This window comes from Phocoena phocoena, chromosome 19 (assembly GCF_963924675.1).
Source record: "Phocoena phocoena chromosome 19, mPhoPho1.1, whole genome shotgun sequence".
Taxonomy (NCBI): domain Eukaryota; kingdom Metazoa; phylum Chordata; class Mammalia; order Artiodactyla; family Phocoenidae; genus Phocoena; species Phocoena phocoena.
The window spans coordinates 57,961,624-57,978,240 of NC_089237.1; the positions used below are offsets into that span (position 1 = coordinate 57,961,624).

Consider the following 16,617-nt stretch of genomic DNA (forward strand, 5'->3'; position numbering starts at 1 on the left):
GCGCCCGCGCAGTCCCAGCCCGCGAGAGCCACGGGGTCCCGGGCCGAGCGCAGGCTGCGCGCGCGCGTCACGTGGGCGGCGCGGGCGCGTCCCGCCGCGGGCGGGGGCGGGGTCGGCGCGCGGCCTCCCGTGAAGCCCCGCGCGGGGAAGGACCGGAACTCCGGGCGGGCGGCTTGTTGTTAACATGGCGGCGGGAGCTACCGGCACGTCTCCAGGAGGCGGCGGGGCCCACACCCGGAAGACGGGTCTCTTTTCGGCCTAGCGCGGCGGCCGCTGCGGACCCGGAAGTCCGGGCCGGTTGCTGAATGAGGGGAGCCGGGCCCTCTCCGCGCCAGTCCCCCCGCGCCCTCCGCCCCGACCCGGGCCCCGCCATGTCCTTCTTCCGGCGGAAAGGTAACGAGGGGCGCGGACGGGCGCGGGGCCGGGCCTGGGGCGGCGGGTGGTGGCGAGGCCGAGGCCTCGGCGCGGAAGGACGCTCTGTGCGCCGCGCCCGCGGTCTTGCGAGAGGGAGCGGGGCCTCCGCGCGGGCGGGCGGGCGCCCAGCCGGTTCCGAAGTGTGTGCCGGGACCCGCGCGGAGTGGTGCCTTTTGCGGACATACAGCTTTTCGGGGGCGGGGTGGTGCGTGTGTGTGCGTTTGTAACCAGAAGAAGGGAATTCCTTCCGTGCTTTGTTTACGGAAGTCTCGGACTTGTCAGAATATTGAGGGGTTTATGTCAAGCAACACGTGAAAAAATTGTTTTCTTCAACTAGTGCTCTTTTCCAGTTTCCCCTTTTTTCGGGGGGTGGGGTGGGGGAGCGGGTTTCTGCTGTCCCTGAAGTGACAGTGCTTAACTTATGGCTAAAAGTCTCCTAACGAAAACGACTCCTTCATTTGATGGATTAGCAAGTTTACTAAGTCCTGGCACCCAAACTTCAGAAGCAAACTGCTTATATTTCTGATTTTCAGTAGTAGCTGACCAATTTTTGAGTAGAGGCAGCTTGATTTTGAGCCTGGGTAAGGTTGTTGGCGTTTCGTTACCTGTACGTACGTATCCAGAACGGAGAAGTGTGGGCCTTCTGGGTTGATTAGTGGTTCTTGTATCGATTCTCGTTGCTTCTGGGAAAATTTACCAGACAAAAACGGGTTTTTGGGAAAGCACTAAACTAAATCAGGGACTTAGGTTCATGTGACAGCTCTGCTACTAACTCTGTCACCTGGGACAGAAAAATGTTAACCCTCTTTCCTCTCTCACCTGAGAATTCAATGATTCCTAAAGACCCCATTCAACTCTATAAATTAAAGATTTCTTTTTAAGTACGCACAGAGTTTTAATAACTGATGCCGTGTGATGAGTGAATGAAAAGCACTCTGAATGAATGAAAGTGGTAAAATGGTACAAGGAAGCTTTATTGGTAAGGTACCTTGGTATAGTTAATAGCTCTCTAATTTGTTTGAGTGTTGGAATGGTTAGTTGTAGTGTTTTTTTCGGGGGGGGGGAGCATTCTGTGTATAATGAGGCAAATTGCATGTTGCACAATAGACTGTTGTCTCTATTCAACAAATACTTTTGAACGTCCACTGTTTGCCAGGCACTGTGCTAGGCGCTCAGTATTAAGCACTGAACAAGACAAAATCCTTATATCCGTGGAGCTTGTTGTCTGCTGGGGTAGACGGACAATAAATCTCTCTCTCTCTCTCTGTCTCCCTCTCTCTGTTTACAAATTGAATACAGTGTTATGAAAGAGCTTGAGAGAAGAAACATATTTTGGTTTGATGTTAGTCAAAGGCCTCAGCAGGTGACCTTGAAACTTAGAGCTGAAGGAACAGCAGGAGGTAACATACAGAGGCCAGGGAAGAGCATTCTAGGCACAGGGAATAACGTGTTCAGAGGCTGGGGGATAAGAGTTTGGTGCCCTTCAAGAAAGAAAAGCCCACTGTGACTCGGGCTTAGAGAGGTACACAAGGATCAGATGATTCAGAGCTTTGTAGGTCATGGTTAGGTGTTATTCCAAGTGCAGAAACAATATTACTTTTAAAATTTTAAAGAGGGGTGATTTGATCTCTTTTTATGTTTTAAAAAGATCATCCTAGATGCTTTCTGGAAACTGGATGTGGCAAGAATAGAAACTGGAGATGGTCTTATTTAGGGATCCCATCCAGTCTCTGAATACCATTTTTAAATACCACCTATCTGCTGATGACTCCCAAATTTACATCTCCAGCTTGGATTCTCTGCCCTGAATTCAGACTGTGTATCCAACCGTTGGTCCACTTTATACCTCTACCTAATAGATGTCTAATAGATAAATCTTTAGCCTACTGTATCTAAAATTTCCCCTTAGATTTAGTCCTCCTGAACCTGTACATCACTTTTTCTCATCTTAACAAATTACATTTCTGGCCTTTTAATTGCTCAGGCTAAAACTTTAATACCTTCCTGAACCTCTTTCTCTCCTACTGTATATCTGATCTGTTAGGTCTACCACAGAATATACCCAAATCCAACCATTTCTCACCATCCCTGACCATTAACACCCTGGTCTAGGGAGTCATCTCTATTTAGGTTGGGTGGTTAAGGAAGTCCTCTGAGGGGTGTCATTCAGATCTCAGCTTAAATGTCAAGAGGAAGCTGGTTTTGTGAAGATCAAGGAAGCAGGATTATTTTACTATAGGCTTCAATTTGGTTTCCCTTCTTCCATTCTTGATGCCTCTGGTGTATTCTCGAAATGCATTCTGCCACACCTCTGTTCAGATTCCCTCAGTGGCTTTCTGTACATGGCCCTCCATAATCTAGGTCCCATTTCTTCTCTGTGTTCATCTCCTGCTTTCTTTCTCCATCATTCTTCCATTTATATTGGCCTCCTTGTTGTTAAGTACATTCCCACCTCAGGGCCTTTGCACTTATTCTCTCTGCCTGAAACCTCTTCCCACAGATATGTGCCTATTTTGTCCCCCATCTTCTTCAGGTTTTTGATTAACTGACATCTTAGTGAAGCTTTCTCTGACTAGCTTGCTTAAGACTGTAGTCCCCAGACCCTGCACTCCCCTCCCGTCACACTACTTTATTTTTTCTGTAGCATTTGTCATCATCTGCTGTACTATGTGTTTTATTAGGATGGAAGATGATTTCTGTTCATGGCTGTATCCCCATGTCTAGATTAGTGCCTGGGATATAGTTAGGAAGTTAGTAAATATTTGTTGAATAATTAAAGTAGGAAGTAATAAGTGCTGTGCAGGGAATTTGAACAGTGATGTGGGAGCAGATCACCAGATGACAATTTGTGCTTGGATAGTGAGGAAAGGCTTGTCTGAGCAGATGGTATTTAAATTGAGGTCTCAATGAGGAAGGAGAGCCAGCCTTGCAAAGGTAAAAGGAACTGCATTCTGGCTGGAAAGAACTGGTAATACAAACATCCTGAGGCAGGAAAGAGCAGGGTTTGTTCAAGGACAGAAAGAAGGCTGAAATGTGCTGGGAGTGAAGGGCAATGGGGCATGTTTTAGAGATAGAGATAGCATGACTTGAGTAAATGATTGGAGTGAAGGAAAACTGGGAAAGCTTTGGAAAGCTTCGAGCTTGAGGTAGGAGGAGTCCAGAGCTCTCTTCCGGCAGTTGTGAGTTTGCAGAAACTCTTGGACATCCGTGTGGATATGTCAAGGAGGCAGTTGGATGTACAGGTCTGTAGTTCTGGGAGGGGATCAGAATTTGGTGCTGAATCTGGACTTAGAAGTATTTTGCATAAATGATGGTTAAAGACACAGGCCTAAGTGAGCTCATCTGTGGCGTACATATGGGATATGAATTAGTTGTGTTGAAAGGCTAAGGTACCGTGACAAAGAGACACTAAGTACAATGGCTCAAACAAGGTAGGCCTTTATCTCTATCTTGTGTAACTGTCCAAGTCCCTGGTCATCAGGTGGCTTTGCTTCACGATCATTCAGGCATCGTTTTCCTCCCATTGTGTTATTCCTCTTTCTCTTAGGGTATAGTCTGTGTGATCAAAGCCAGATCTTAGTCCCTTCTGTCAGCTTTCTGACTCCTGATAAGGGGAAAGAGAAGCTTTGGCCAGAAATGGCACATACCTCTTCTGTTCACACTTCATTGCTGAGGACCGAGTCATACGGTCACAGTTAATTAACTCAGGGGCTTCTGGGAAATGGAGAGAAGCTAGCCAGTTGTGTGCCAGGATACAACCCTCTTACTAGGAAGGCCAGGTAGAACCCTCTACAACCCTCTACAGTGGCCAGGTAGAATCTCCTGCCATGCTGTAGACAAGGAGAGAGCTCCGGGGTTAATCCAGCTTTTAGAAGTTGAGGAGCATGAGTCATTGGCAAAGGAGAATCGACAAGAAAACGCCAGTGATACAGGAGTACAATACCACGGGAGCTAAGAGAAGACAATATTTCAAAAAGGAGGGGCAAACGGGGAAGGGGCTGGAAGGGGCCATTGGGGTAAGGGTGGGGTGGTGGTTGTTTTTAAGGTAAAAGATGCTAAGCACGTTTGTTCTAGGAAAGATCCGGTAGAGAGGGAGAAAATGATACCAAAGAGAGGTTACTTGCAAGAGTGAAGTTCTTGAGAAGACCTTAGGAGTTGGGATTAAAGCCTGGCTGTATCAAGATTTGATTAGGATACACTGCAGCTGGAGATGGCAATCGACACAACCACTTGTTTAAAAACCTTCAAACAATGCTATAACCTGTTTATGAATACATAAATATATTAAAGAGTAAAAATGATGGAAACCATAAACATTCCATTTCTGAAATTTTTTTCTCTAGGAAGAGGGGGAATGAGTTGAGGCAGGGACTTTAGTTGTAACTGCAGTGTTTTATTTCTCTTAAAAATTCTTCTGAAACAAATATGGCATAATGTTAAGATTTGCTAAACCTGAGTGTTCCTCATATTAAGGTCTAGTCTTGCCTTTGTTTTAAATGTTTCATAATAAAATTTATTATTTCTTATAGAAGAAATAGTGCAAAATAAGATGACAGAAATAAACCGCTTTAAATATAAATAGAATAAAATCTCTATGGCTAAAAAATCTAACAAAAGTCCGTATAAAGATGGACTAAAAGATAAAGACTCAAGTTGGGTAATAAGCCAAAATGCACCTATTTACCAGAGATACAACCAAAACATAAGGACGTAGAGAAACTGAAAATAAATGGATGCAAAGATATATCAGGCAAAGTTAACTAGAAGAAAGTTTGTGTGGTAGATGAAATACTTTAAAGCATAAAATACCATTAAGGCTAAGAAGGCCTGTAAATTATGATGAAGCGAAAAGGGTACTAGGAAGATAAAACTGTGAGCTTGTTTGTACCTAAATCAGTTTCAAAAGGTATAAAACAAAATGTACAGAATTACCAGGAGAAGTCAACAAATTCGTCGTCATAGTTAGAGTTTTAAGAATGTTCTTTTTAGAAATAAAGAGCAGTAATCACAATAAAAAGAAATGGGTTAACCCAGACAATAAAAAGATGGTGATCTTCAGATTGGTTTCCTGTACTGTTTAAATGTTAAAAAGGTCATGGGAAAGTTAAAAGTAAAAGGATGGAGAAACATATCAGGGATATACAAACAGAAGGAAAGCTAGCATAGTCTTCACAACAGCACACACATGAAAAAAAGATGGAAAAGTTAAGTTTTGTGAGGGAAAGGGAACAAGAGTCATTATTCACAGATAATATGATGGCATACATAGAATATTCAAGAAAATCTAGGCTTCCTTGGTGGCACAGTGGTTGTGAACCCGCCTGCCAGTGCAGGGGACACGGGTTCGAGCCCTGGTTCAGGAAGATCCCACATGCCGTGGAGCAACTAAGCCCATGCACCACAACTACTGACCCTGTGCTCTAGAGCCCATGAGCCACAACTACTGAGCCCACGTGCCACAACTACTGAAGCCTGCGCTCCTAGAGCCCGTGCTCTGCAACAAGAGAAGCCACCGTAATGAGAAGCCCAGGCACCACAACGAAGAGTAGCCCCCACTTGCTGCAACTAGAGAAAGCCTGTGCACTGCAACAAAGACCCGACGCAGCCAAAAAAAAATTAATTAGTTATTTTATAAAAAAGAAAAAACATAAGAAAAGTAAAGTGGGCTGTGTCAGATCCCGTAAGTTTCTCACTTGGCTTGAGCTACCATGCCCCTTCCTTCCTGCATGTGATCTTGCTAGTGTGTCTGCATTAGAATTTCCAGTGTTTTGTGTAATAGAGGAGAAATGGTATAATTTTTTAAAAATTTATTTTATTTATTTTTGGCTGCGTTGGGTCTTCCTTGCTGCATGTGTGCTTTCTCTAGTTGCGGAGAGTGGGGGCTACTCTTCGTTGTGGTGCGTGGGCTTCTCATCGTGTTGGCTTCTCTTGTTGCGGAGCACGGGCTCTAGGCATGCGGGCATCCGTAGTTGTGGCTCGCGGGCTCTAGAGCACAGGCTCAGTAGTTGTGGCGCACGGGCTTTGTTGCTCTGTGGCATGTGGGAACTTCCCGGACCAGGGCTTGAACCCTTGGCCCCTGCATTGACAAGCAGATTCTTAACCACTGCGCCACCAGGGAAGCCCAAAATGGTATAATTTTTTAAGAGACAGTTGTTAAAGCTTGAGTAGTAGAAGTTTTAGAATGTTTGTAATTTTAGAATATTTGTATTTGATGCTGTGGCAGGGATACACAGGAAGTCAGAGATGTTACACAACCAGAGAACTCTGTCTTTTTCTTCAGGTTGCATCTAGTAGTGAGTGGCACATGGTAATAATGTTAACTAGCGTCTTAAGTTTACTGTGTCCTAGCTCCTCTTGTAAGCCCTTTACAAGTACTTATGTTTTCATCCACAGCCCTATTAGGTAGTCTCCACTGTGGCTGATGGAGAACCACACTGGGCAAGTACATGTTCGGTTTTGGTATGCTGGCTGGGAGGTGCTCTTGAGATGTCCATTTACACACATTATCTTAACCACACAGTAATTCTACAGTCCGAGTTTTTAACCAGAGGTAAAAGAGTGATTTTTTTTAGGGTCTAGCAGACCAGGGTTGAAATCCTGCCTGTTGAAATGACTCTACTAACTCATAACAGTGACCTAGTTTTGTAAATGAAGGAAGTTGAGACCCCAGAGAATTAAAGTAACTTGTCCAGCATCACATGGCTATTGAATGGCAGAGCCCAGATTTGAACCCAGGTGTTCTGACCTTGTCTCTCCTTAAGCTCTGAGCGTACTTGACCAAATGCTGTTCAAAGATCACTTCCTGAGAGAAACTTCCCCTGACAACTGCCCTGCCCCACTCCAGGGCAGCTCGCCCGATGTTGCGGAACTTTGAACACACTCACCTGTCAGAATAGAGCTGGTGTGATTTTTACAAGGTCTGGAAGGGGGTTTCTGGCTGTAGAAGTTGGTCATGGTGCTCTCTTCTGTTCCAGTGAAAGGCAAAGAGCAAGAGAAGACCTCAGATGTCAAGTCAATTAAAGGTGAGTCAGCATGTTGCAGTGATGAACTCTTTCATCCTGTTACATTCTCCCTTATTTTGCCGTTAATCGTCTCTGCCTTCTTTTATAATTACTTATGACTGTGACATATTTCCCTGTTAACTTATATACTCTTCAACACCCACCATATAATAGACTTTTACTAAGCATTTATTGGTTGTCCTAGTGATTTCAGTGAACCAGTGTCGTCCTTACTAATCACGCATTTGATTATTCCCCAAAAGCAATTAGTTGACTGTATTTAAAAAAAAAAAAAGCAAAAAATACTCTTTACTGAGTAGTCTGACCACTGACTTATGAAGCCTGGTTTTCTGTGGTTTATCTGGAAGTATGGATGCTTACAGTTTTCACTTCCTTATTACTTTGGATGAATGGCCTTAACCTAAAATTTATTTGGAGTCCTTTATTGGAATCAATATATTGTCCTTATTTATAGGCAAGAGCATGTTTCTTTAAGATTGTAATCTCTGCGTAGTTTTGACTGATTTCATTATGTCAGTGTACAAAAATTGAAAAGGGAAAATTATAGTGAAAATTACTTTCATGACCATTACGTACAAATTTCATAGATGTAATTTATTTACGTGAATTCTAAAGATTGCCACTTATTTAGATTTTTCTTTTAAATGTTTGTATGTTGTGTGGCTAGCATTGAGTAGTAACTCCATATGCTCCAGAGGGACACTAATCAATAACTTAGAGGTTTGTAAGATTAGGGAAGAAGTAAGGTCGCTTACAGCCTTATTTTCTGCTTATTTCTGATAATTTAAAGCCAGTTGGTTCATATTGCCTTTTTTAAGGAGAATTTGATTGATATTGGTAAAGACTTCAAGCCCTCAGCAAGCAGAGGCTTGTGAAGTCTAGCCTTGATTGCAGTAGCAGGAGGGACTTCGATGTCGGAGGCACGAGCCTCCGACAGTGTGACCTGGGGGAACTTTCCTCATTTGTACAACAAGGGGATTGGCCTACCTAACTCCTCAATCTGTCCCAGGCTAAAACACTCCATGCTTGTACTCTGTTTATGACAGCACATAGTCTGTGCTCACGTTCACTGCCTTAACTTTATTATTATTATTTATTTATTTATTTTTTTGTGGTACGCGGGCCTCTCACTGCTGTGGCCTCTCCCGTTGCGGAGCACAGGCTCCGGATGCGCAGGCTCAGCGGCCATGGCTCACGGGCCCAGCCACTCCGCAGCATGTGGGATCTTCCCGGACCGGGGCACGAACCCACGTCCCCTGCATCGGCAGGCGGACTCTCAACCACTGCGCCACCAGGGAAGCCCCACTGCCTTAACTTTAGAATAACACAGACGCAGCAGGGAAACAGGCCCTCAAGAAGTTTGCAGTCTGATTAGAAGGACAGACTCAGACCCAGAACAGTAGCAAATAAACCAAAATCATAATAACTATGGTTTATTGAGCACCTGTTCTGTTCTAGGTGTTAGACAAAAATTGTGGCTGTAACAGTGAACAAAAAAGACTTGGATCCAGATCCTGCCCTCGGTGAACTTACAAATTGGTGGTAGGAAGAGGAGCATGAATCAGATGATGCACAGATGGCTTGGGCTCAATCAGCAGTGGTAGAGATAAAGAGACCTGGACAGAGCCGTGTGGGAGGTGGAATAGGTAGAGCTTTGTTCTCGATTAGGTATGAGGGCGAAGAAGCTAAGCCTGGCACCCAGCTTTCTGGCAGGCCTAACACTGTGGCTGGTGGAGAACCACACTGGGCCAGTACCTGTTCCTTTTTGCTATGGTGGCTGGGAGGTGCTCTTGAGACATCCATTTACACACGTTATCTTAACCACAATAATTCTACAGTCCAAGTAACCAGATAAAAGAGTGATTTTCTATAGTCTAGCAGACCGAGGTTGAAATCCTGCCTGTTGCAATGCCTCTTTACTACCTTATTGACTTAGGGCAAAGCACTTAACTTTGTTCTGTTTGTGTATTCATCTCCAAAATGAGGAAAATACTGGTCTTGCAGCATTGTTGTGAGAGATAAATGAAACAATGTACCCCCAAAAAAGTACATCAAGAAACCAGTACAGGGCTTCCCTGGTGGCGCAGTGGTTAAGAACCCACCTGCCAATGCAGAGGACGTGGGTTCGAGCCCTGGTCCGGGAAGATCCCACGTGCCGCGGAGCATCTAAGCCCGTGCGCCACAACTACTGAGCCTGCGCTCTAGAGCCCGTGAGCTACAACTGCCGAGCCCATGTGCTGCAACTACTGAAGCCTGCACGCCTAGGGCCTGTGCTCCGCAACAAGGGAAGCCACCACAATGAGAGGCCTGCCTACTGCAACAAGAGTAGCCCCCTCTCTCCGCAACTAGAGGAAGCCCACGTGCAGCAACAAAGACCCAACGCAGCCAAAAATAAATAAATTTATTAAAAAAAGAAAGAAAGAAAGAAAAGAAACCAGTACAGTGCCTTGTACATAGTAGGTTTTATATTGGTAGCTACTACCATCTAGTTTTAACAGAGTAGGCCCTTGATATGTTGGATTAGTTGTTAGTTATTAGTATTACAGGGAGTTCAGAGGAATTTGAGATGAGCAGATGTTTTCTGGAGCATAGGGAAGCCTTTATAGAAGTGAGGCTTAATGTGTATGAAATTTGAATGATAAGAAGGATTTGAATGAGAGTCAATTCTTCCTCTTTCCCTTACCAGCCCAGCTTCTTATTTCTTTGAGTATATACTGGGCAGAAGGACCTTCAGACTACTAAAAGGAAATTTTTAAGATAGATTGAGGTCAGATTGTAGAGGATCTTAAAGACCAGAAAAGAGTTGAGACGGAGAAAACAGGGAACCACTATGGGCTTTTGAGCAGGATGTTGATGCTTTACATATGGCATTTATAGAGGTTAGTCTGAAAGAGTCATGTAGGATGGAGACCCTAGAAGTGCTTTGCTGTGATACAGGAAGGCCTGTACTAAGGGTGTGGTGTTGAAAATAAACAGGTCAGTATCTTGAAGGAAAAGTCAACAGATCTTGACATGTAAACAGGTGTAGTGAGAAGAGTGGGTCCAAGCTCTTGAGCTTTAGGGACTGGTGGATTGACAGAGATAGGGAAATGAGAGGAGAATTAGTCTGGAAGAAGATGTTTTAAGTTTGACGTTTGGAAAAATTGGTCTTGAGATGGTAAAGATGACAAATGAGAGGTTGGTTAGTAGCAAATAATTAGAGCCACAGGCTGGAAGCTGAGCTCAGAGGTCAGCCTGAGATCGGGTCAGGGTCCCCTCTGCCTCCAGCTCTGCAGGGGTGAGCCCTTGGAGCTGGCACTGGGAGGGCCCGAATCAAGCGCATGTGTGAGACTTTCTCCTTGAATCAGCCAGAGTTACAGTTAACTCTGTTTTGTCTATTTTAGATAACAATTTAGATTTTGCATATCTGTTTTAGCTAAAGTTTTATCTATTTTACAGACATATCAAGGTCCCACTTAAGTTTATTTGGGTGGGGGGAGCTTACAGCTAAAAAAAAAGCTTGGAAAAGATTGCTCTAGTAATAACTGAAGGTTTGAGAATAAATGTGCCTTCCAGCAGAAGGAGTAAAAGAAGAACAGAGAACCTTGGGAAGCAGAGGAGTGGTGGATGCCATGTCTGGCCCTGTGGGCGCTGATATGTGCGTTAAAGAGGAGAGGGAGGAGCTCTTGGGAGAGGAGAAGGGGGAAGAGTACGGGACCTCGAGGCCTGGGGGTGGGATGCTAAGAGGGCGAGTGTGAGAGAGGTGGCTCTAACAGAGAATTAAGAAAGAGAGAAGAAGGCTTGCACAGATGAGTTAGTATTATTTCACATCATCATACACGTCTAATTAGGAAACAATCAGAAAGTCTCACTGTTCTTGATGCAGGGTATTTGTAGCTTGTCTGTACAAAAAAACTACATATTATTGTTTATAAACCTACCAAAATGATTCTGCTCCCTTCAATTTATCATAAAAATAAAAACAAAAAACAACTTCCTTCTAAAATTGAAAAAATCATTTGAAGACAACTCCATTGCATAATTCTCCCAGCTCTTATTGAATGACTGATAAATACATATGCCTAAGATAAACATTCTCATCTGCTTTATCCTGTAAACACATCTCACAGTAATAGATTGAATTACAGTACTATGTATTCTTCATAGGAGGTATTACGTGGTGTCACTCAGATTCTGTGTCCGGGAACCGTTTGCTAAGATTGAGAGCACTTATCTGTTGACCAGTTTATCATAAATTGACTGCTCAGTAAAATAAGTGGTGCTAGTAGACAGAAGTTTAGTCATCTGAGAGTATTTATATTGAGGGTGTGGAATGCTCAGTGACCTGTATGTTTCTAGCCTTCTTGCTATAGCAATGCACAAAACCAAAACTTCTTAAAAACCTTTCATGAGAGTCTTTGATATTTGTGTAGAATAAACGGGATAGGTGGAATGTTAATTCAGCTGTAGCAACAAGTTCATAGGGTTACTTTGACCGTATTATAATATGGAGTTGTTGATATCCTACTAACACATTGGTGACTAACCTCTTTATTCTGAAGTCAAAAGGATGATATTAATATTTCTTCAGACTACTGAAGAAAATATATTATGTGAATTTTTAAGTATGCTTCATCTTTAGGCAGCTTGAACTTTGATCAGTTTTTATTAGACGGTGGAATTTTGTTATTCAATTAAAAAGTAAAATAAGTATCCTGAAGGGTATTTTTCTAATTTTTTTCCTGTAAGCTTTTATTTTGGAATTTTAATTTTGTTCCTTCAGCAAGCAAGTATTAAGGAATTGAAAAGGGTCCATGTTTCAGAATGTTTGCTGCCTTTGGTACTTTCTGTCTTCAGTAGAGTTCTCAAAGAGAACTCAAAGAAAGATCTCTTTTTTTTTTTTTTTTTTTTTTTGCGGTACGCGGACCTCTCACTTTTGCGGCCTCTCCTGTTGCGGAGCACAGGCTCCGGACGCGCAGGCTCAGAGGCCATGGCTCACAGGTCCAGCCGCTCCGCGGCACGTGGGATCTTCCCGGACTGGGGCACCGGGGCACGAACCTGCGTCCCCTGCATCAGCAGGCGGACTCTCAACCACTGCGCCACCAGGGAAGCCCAATCTCTCTTTTAAGTTACATTTTTGGCACAGTATTTTGAGAATTACAAATAATAGTAGGACATTTCTTTCCAATTTTCTGCTGCTTGGTTAATTTACCATTTCCCCAAGTATTTTTGTTGAGTGTATGTACTTAAGAGAGGTGTTACAAAATCTAATTTTTCAAGTTCCCTTAAAGCCCTCTTAGGAGACAGTTTTAGACTATCAAATTGTGTTTAATTTTTAACAATTTTTTGAAAAATTATAGCTTCAATATCCGTACATTCCCCACAAAAAAGCACTAAAAATCATGCCTTGCTGGAGGCTGCAGGACCAAGTCACGTTGCAATCAATGCCATTTCTGCCAACATGGACTCCTTTTCAAGTAGTAGGACGGCAACACTTAAGAAGCAGCCCAGCCACATGGAGGCCGCTCATTTTGGTGACCTGGGTAAGTGACTTTGAGTTTTTGTTAACTTCCTAGGAGGAGGAAATGAGTATAATATGTGAAATTCCTGCCAAAGGATACCGAACTGTGTAATTGGATGGGACTTTGAAAAAAATGTTTTAACTGAAATAACAGCTATAAGTGTAATTAATGGATGACTCCATGTTGTGTTTCTATAAATATAAAAAGCAGGCCCGGTAGAAAAATGGGCCATTTCCAGAAAAAGAAATACATTTGGCCACTAAATATATGAAAAGGATGCCTCACTGCAGTAATACTAGTGAAATGCAAATTAAAATAATGAGTTAATGTTCCCCCTAACACACTGGCAAATATTTAAAGTTTGATAATTGGGATGTTAATGTAGATGCAGAGAAATAGCCACTTCTGTATAGTGGAAGTATAAATTGGTAAAGATTTTTTGGAAGGCAGTTTGCAAGTATTTATCGAAAGGTAAAGTATAAGATGTAGCCCTCAGATATGCTCCCATATGTGCACAAAAATATATGTACAAGTATGTATGAGGCTATTCATTGCAGTAATGTTTATGATAGCAAAAAATTAGGAACAACATACAAATATCCATTAATAGAGAAGTAATCCAATTGTGATATACCCATACTCTGGAATACTGTGTAGCTATATGAAAGCCTTCAGAAGACATTGAGAAATGTCTAAGATATGTTAAAGTGAAAAAAGGTGGTCACATAGTGGTATGTACAGTAGGATCTCTGTTATGTTAAAATAATTCCTCCCTGTCCCCGCAAAAAAAGAAAAGACGTGCAGGAGATCCTTGTTTTCTGAATATTTGTTGCCCAAATTTCTGTACTTATAAAAATTGTCAGTTTATCATAAATTGAAAAAAATCTGTGAATGGATCGACTTTACTAAAATTAGTCCCTCTTCTGATACCTCTCTCTGCTTAACATTTGTGTGTATTCAGAGCTGAGGTGTCGGAGTCTTTGTGGGTCACCCTCAGCAGTGCACTGCAGATGGCATTTGTGTTGGTCACAAAGTAAACTTGTGAGTCACTGGGTTACTCGTGTGTCTGGTGGAAACGTCAGATGGTAGAGCTGCTCCGGAAAACAGTTTGGCGGCTTCTTACAAAGCTAATCATGTAGTTACCATACGACCCAGCCATTGCAGTTTTAGGCATTTATCCCAGAGAAATGGAAACCTATGTCCACAAAAAAACCTGTACCCCAGTGTTCATAGCAGCTTAAAAGCCAAAAACTGGATGTCCTTCAACAGGTGAGCGGTAAACAAACCGGTACATTCATACCACAGAACACTACTCAGCAGTAGAAAAAAGAACAAGCTCTTGAGACACATGACAGCTTGGGCGAATCTCAAGGGGATTATGCTGAGAGAGAAATGTTTCTCCGTTCTGGGGATGGCGGAGAGGTAGAATGGGAGACAGAGGAGCGCTTGCCGTTGCCTGGGGTGGAGGAGGCAGCCGTGAGAGGCCGCATGAGGCACCTTTGTGTCACGGGGCTGTTCCGTGTCTTGGTGGTGTTTACACGAATCTACACATGGGACAGAATTGCATAGGACTAAATACACAAGTGAGTGCTGGTAAAATGGGGGAAATCTGAACACGGTTGATGGGTTGTGTCAGCGTCAGTATCTTGGTGTGATATTGAACTGCAGTTCGAAAGGTGCTACCATAGGGGAAACTGGGTAGAGGGTGCACAGGTTCTCTCTGTGTTTCTTCTTCTACCTGCACATGAATCTGCCAGTATCTCAAAATTAGAAGTTTGATTTTAAAAAGTGCTTAAAGTCTTACAATGGATCGGGATTTCCTGAAGTTCACGAAAAGAGATGTTGGCAGAGATGGACTCGTTAACATTGACAGTAGGATAGTTAGCAAGGATGATGATACACGAAGTGCTTCAGAAGAAACATCAAAGGATTAAGAAGAACCCTTTTGAAAAACTGATGAAGCCCTCAGTGAATTTTATGAAAATGAGCCTCTTTATGTCATGCTGTGAAAGTTAAAATTTTTTTATTTTTTTCTTTATTCTGATAATTAGCTTGTGGTTATAATCATAACCTAAATTTAGTTAACTATAAAATAAACTTCTATTAAGTTTTATTAAGTTTGGTTTTATTTTTAAAGATAAAATCGCAGAGCTAGCTCTTTATTTTGTTATAAATAATGCTAAGAGTTCATAACATCTTTCTGGCTATATCCACACATCCACAATTTTTCCTCAGGATAAGTTCCTAGAAATGGAGTTACTGGATTGAAAATCCAAAGAGGTCTTGCCATTTTACATTCTCATCATCCGTTTTGCTATGCCCTGGTTAGTGCTTGTTATTTTTTTAAAAAAACATTTTTCAGTTTGACAGGCAAAAATGTTATCTTCTATTAATTTGCTTTTCTGAGATTTTTAATGAGGTTGAGTGGTTTAAATATTTTTATTGTACGTTTTGGCGGTTGTTGTCTGTTACTGAACTGCTAACTCTTCTGCTTCTTTTAGGCAGATCTTGTCTGGACTACCAGACTCAAGAGACCAAATCAAGTCTTTCAAAGACCCTTGAACAAGTCTTGCATGACACTGTTGTCCTCCCTTATTTCATTCAATTCATGGAACTTCGGAGAATGGAGCATTTGGTTAAGTTTTGGTTAGAGGCTGAAAGTTTTCACTCTACAACTTGGTCCCGAATAAGAGCACACAGTCTGAACACGGTGAAGCAGAGCTCACTGGCTGAACCTGTCTCTCCTTCTAAAAAGCACGAAACTACAGCAGCTTTTGTAACCGACTCTCTTGACAAGAGATTGGAGGATTCTAGCTCAGCCCAGTTGGAAGGAATTGACCTGAATAATAGAACTAGCAACACTCAGAATCACTTGCTGCTTTCCCAGGAATGTGACAGTGCCCATTCTCTCCACCTGGAAACGGCCAGAACAGGAGCTCATCGAGGTTCCGTGGAAACGCAGGAATCCTCCAGACTTATAGTAGCCAGTAGAAATAGTCCCTCTTCTCCACTAAAGGAATTATCAGGAAAATTAATGAAAAGTAAGTGTGTGTTTTTTGTCTCTCTTTATCCTGTTTTGTTGTGTATTTTTAAAAATTTTTTTGAATCTGTTTACAAAGTGAAACTTGAGATGGGGAATAAAAGGGTTGGAATAGTTTTCTCCCACACTCACTTGCAGATCTGGGAGTATTTGGGTAGTGCCCTGGAGTAGGGTCAGTGTATGAAAAAGGAACAGAAGGGCTGTCCACAGTGATTGGATCCTCTAAGAAAGACGTTGGCAGAATTAACAAATGAAGGAGGGTTAGGGGTCATGCTGCTTTTTCCCTTCCACAGATTTTGAAATCAGATCCTTACCCAGATAGGCTGATTTCAGCCCTGCCGCAGTCTTAGTTTTGTTACTATTTTACTGTAGTTTGCAGATAAAATTATTTTTTAATTGCCAGCAGGTGACATTAATTGAGTTCTGTGCTAGGGGTGTACTTGGATTTCTTGGAATAATCACAGCATCCCTGTGAGGTAGGCAGTTAACCCGTTTTACATGTGAGAAAGCCATGGTTTAGGCAGGTGGAAGAGACTTCCGGGGGTTACACAGCAGGTGGGAGCTGGGATTAAAGCCCTGGCGTCTCAACAACAGCACCTCTTTCTCTTTTCTGTTAGTTTGGAAATTACAGGCTCTTCAC

At 42.7% G+C, this 16,617-nt stretch overlaps 1 protein-coding gene across 1 annotated transcript in view; it reads left to right on the forward strand.

Annotated features, from left to right (window-relative positions):
- Nucleotides 1-287: 287 nt before the first annotated feature.
- Nucleotides 288-16,617, forward strand: part of AKAP10 (A-kinase anchoring protein 10) — a 54,110-nt gene continuing 37,780 nt past the window's right edge. Inside the window, exons 1-4 of the mRNA XM_065897124.1 lie at nucleotides 288-393; nucleotides 7,389-7,436; nucleotides 12,776-12,958; nucleotides 15,439-15,978. Of these exons, the coding sequence (XP_065753196.1) occupies nucleotides 306-393; nucleotides 7,389-7,436; nucleotides 12,776-12,958; nucleotides 15,439-15,978 (859 nt within the window). The 5' untranslated portion in view covers nucleotides 288-305. The remainder of the gene's footprint in view (nucleotides 394-7,388; nucleotides 7,437-12,775; nucleotides 12,959-15,438; nucleotides 15,979-16,617) is intronic.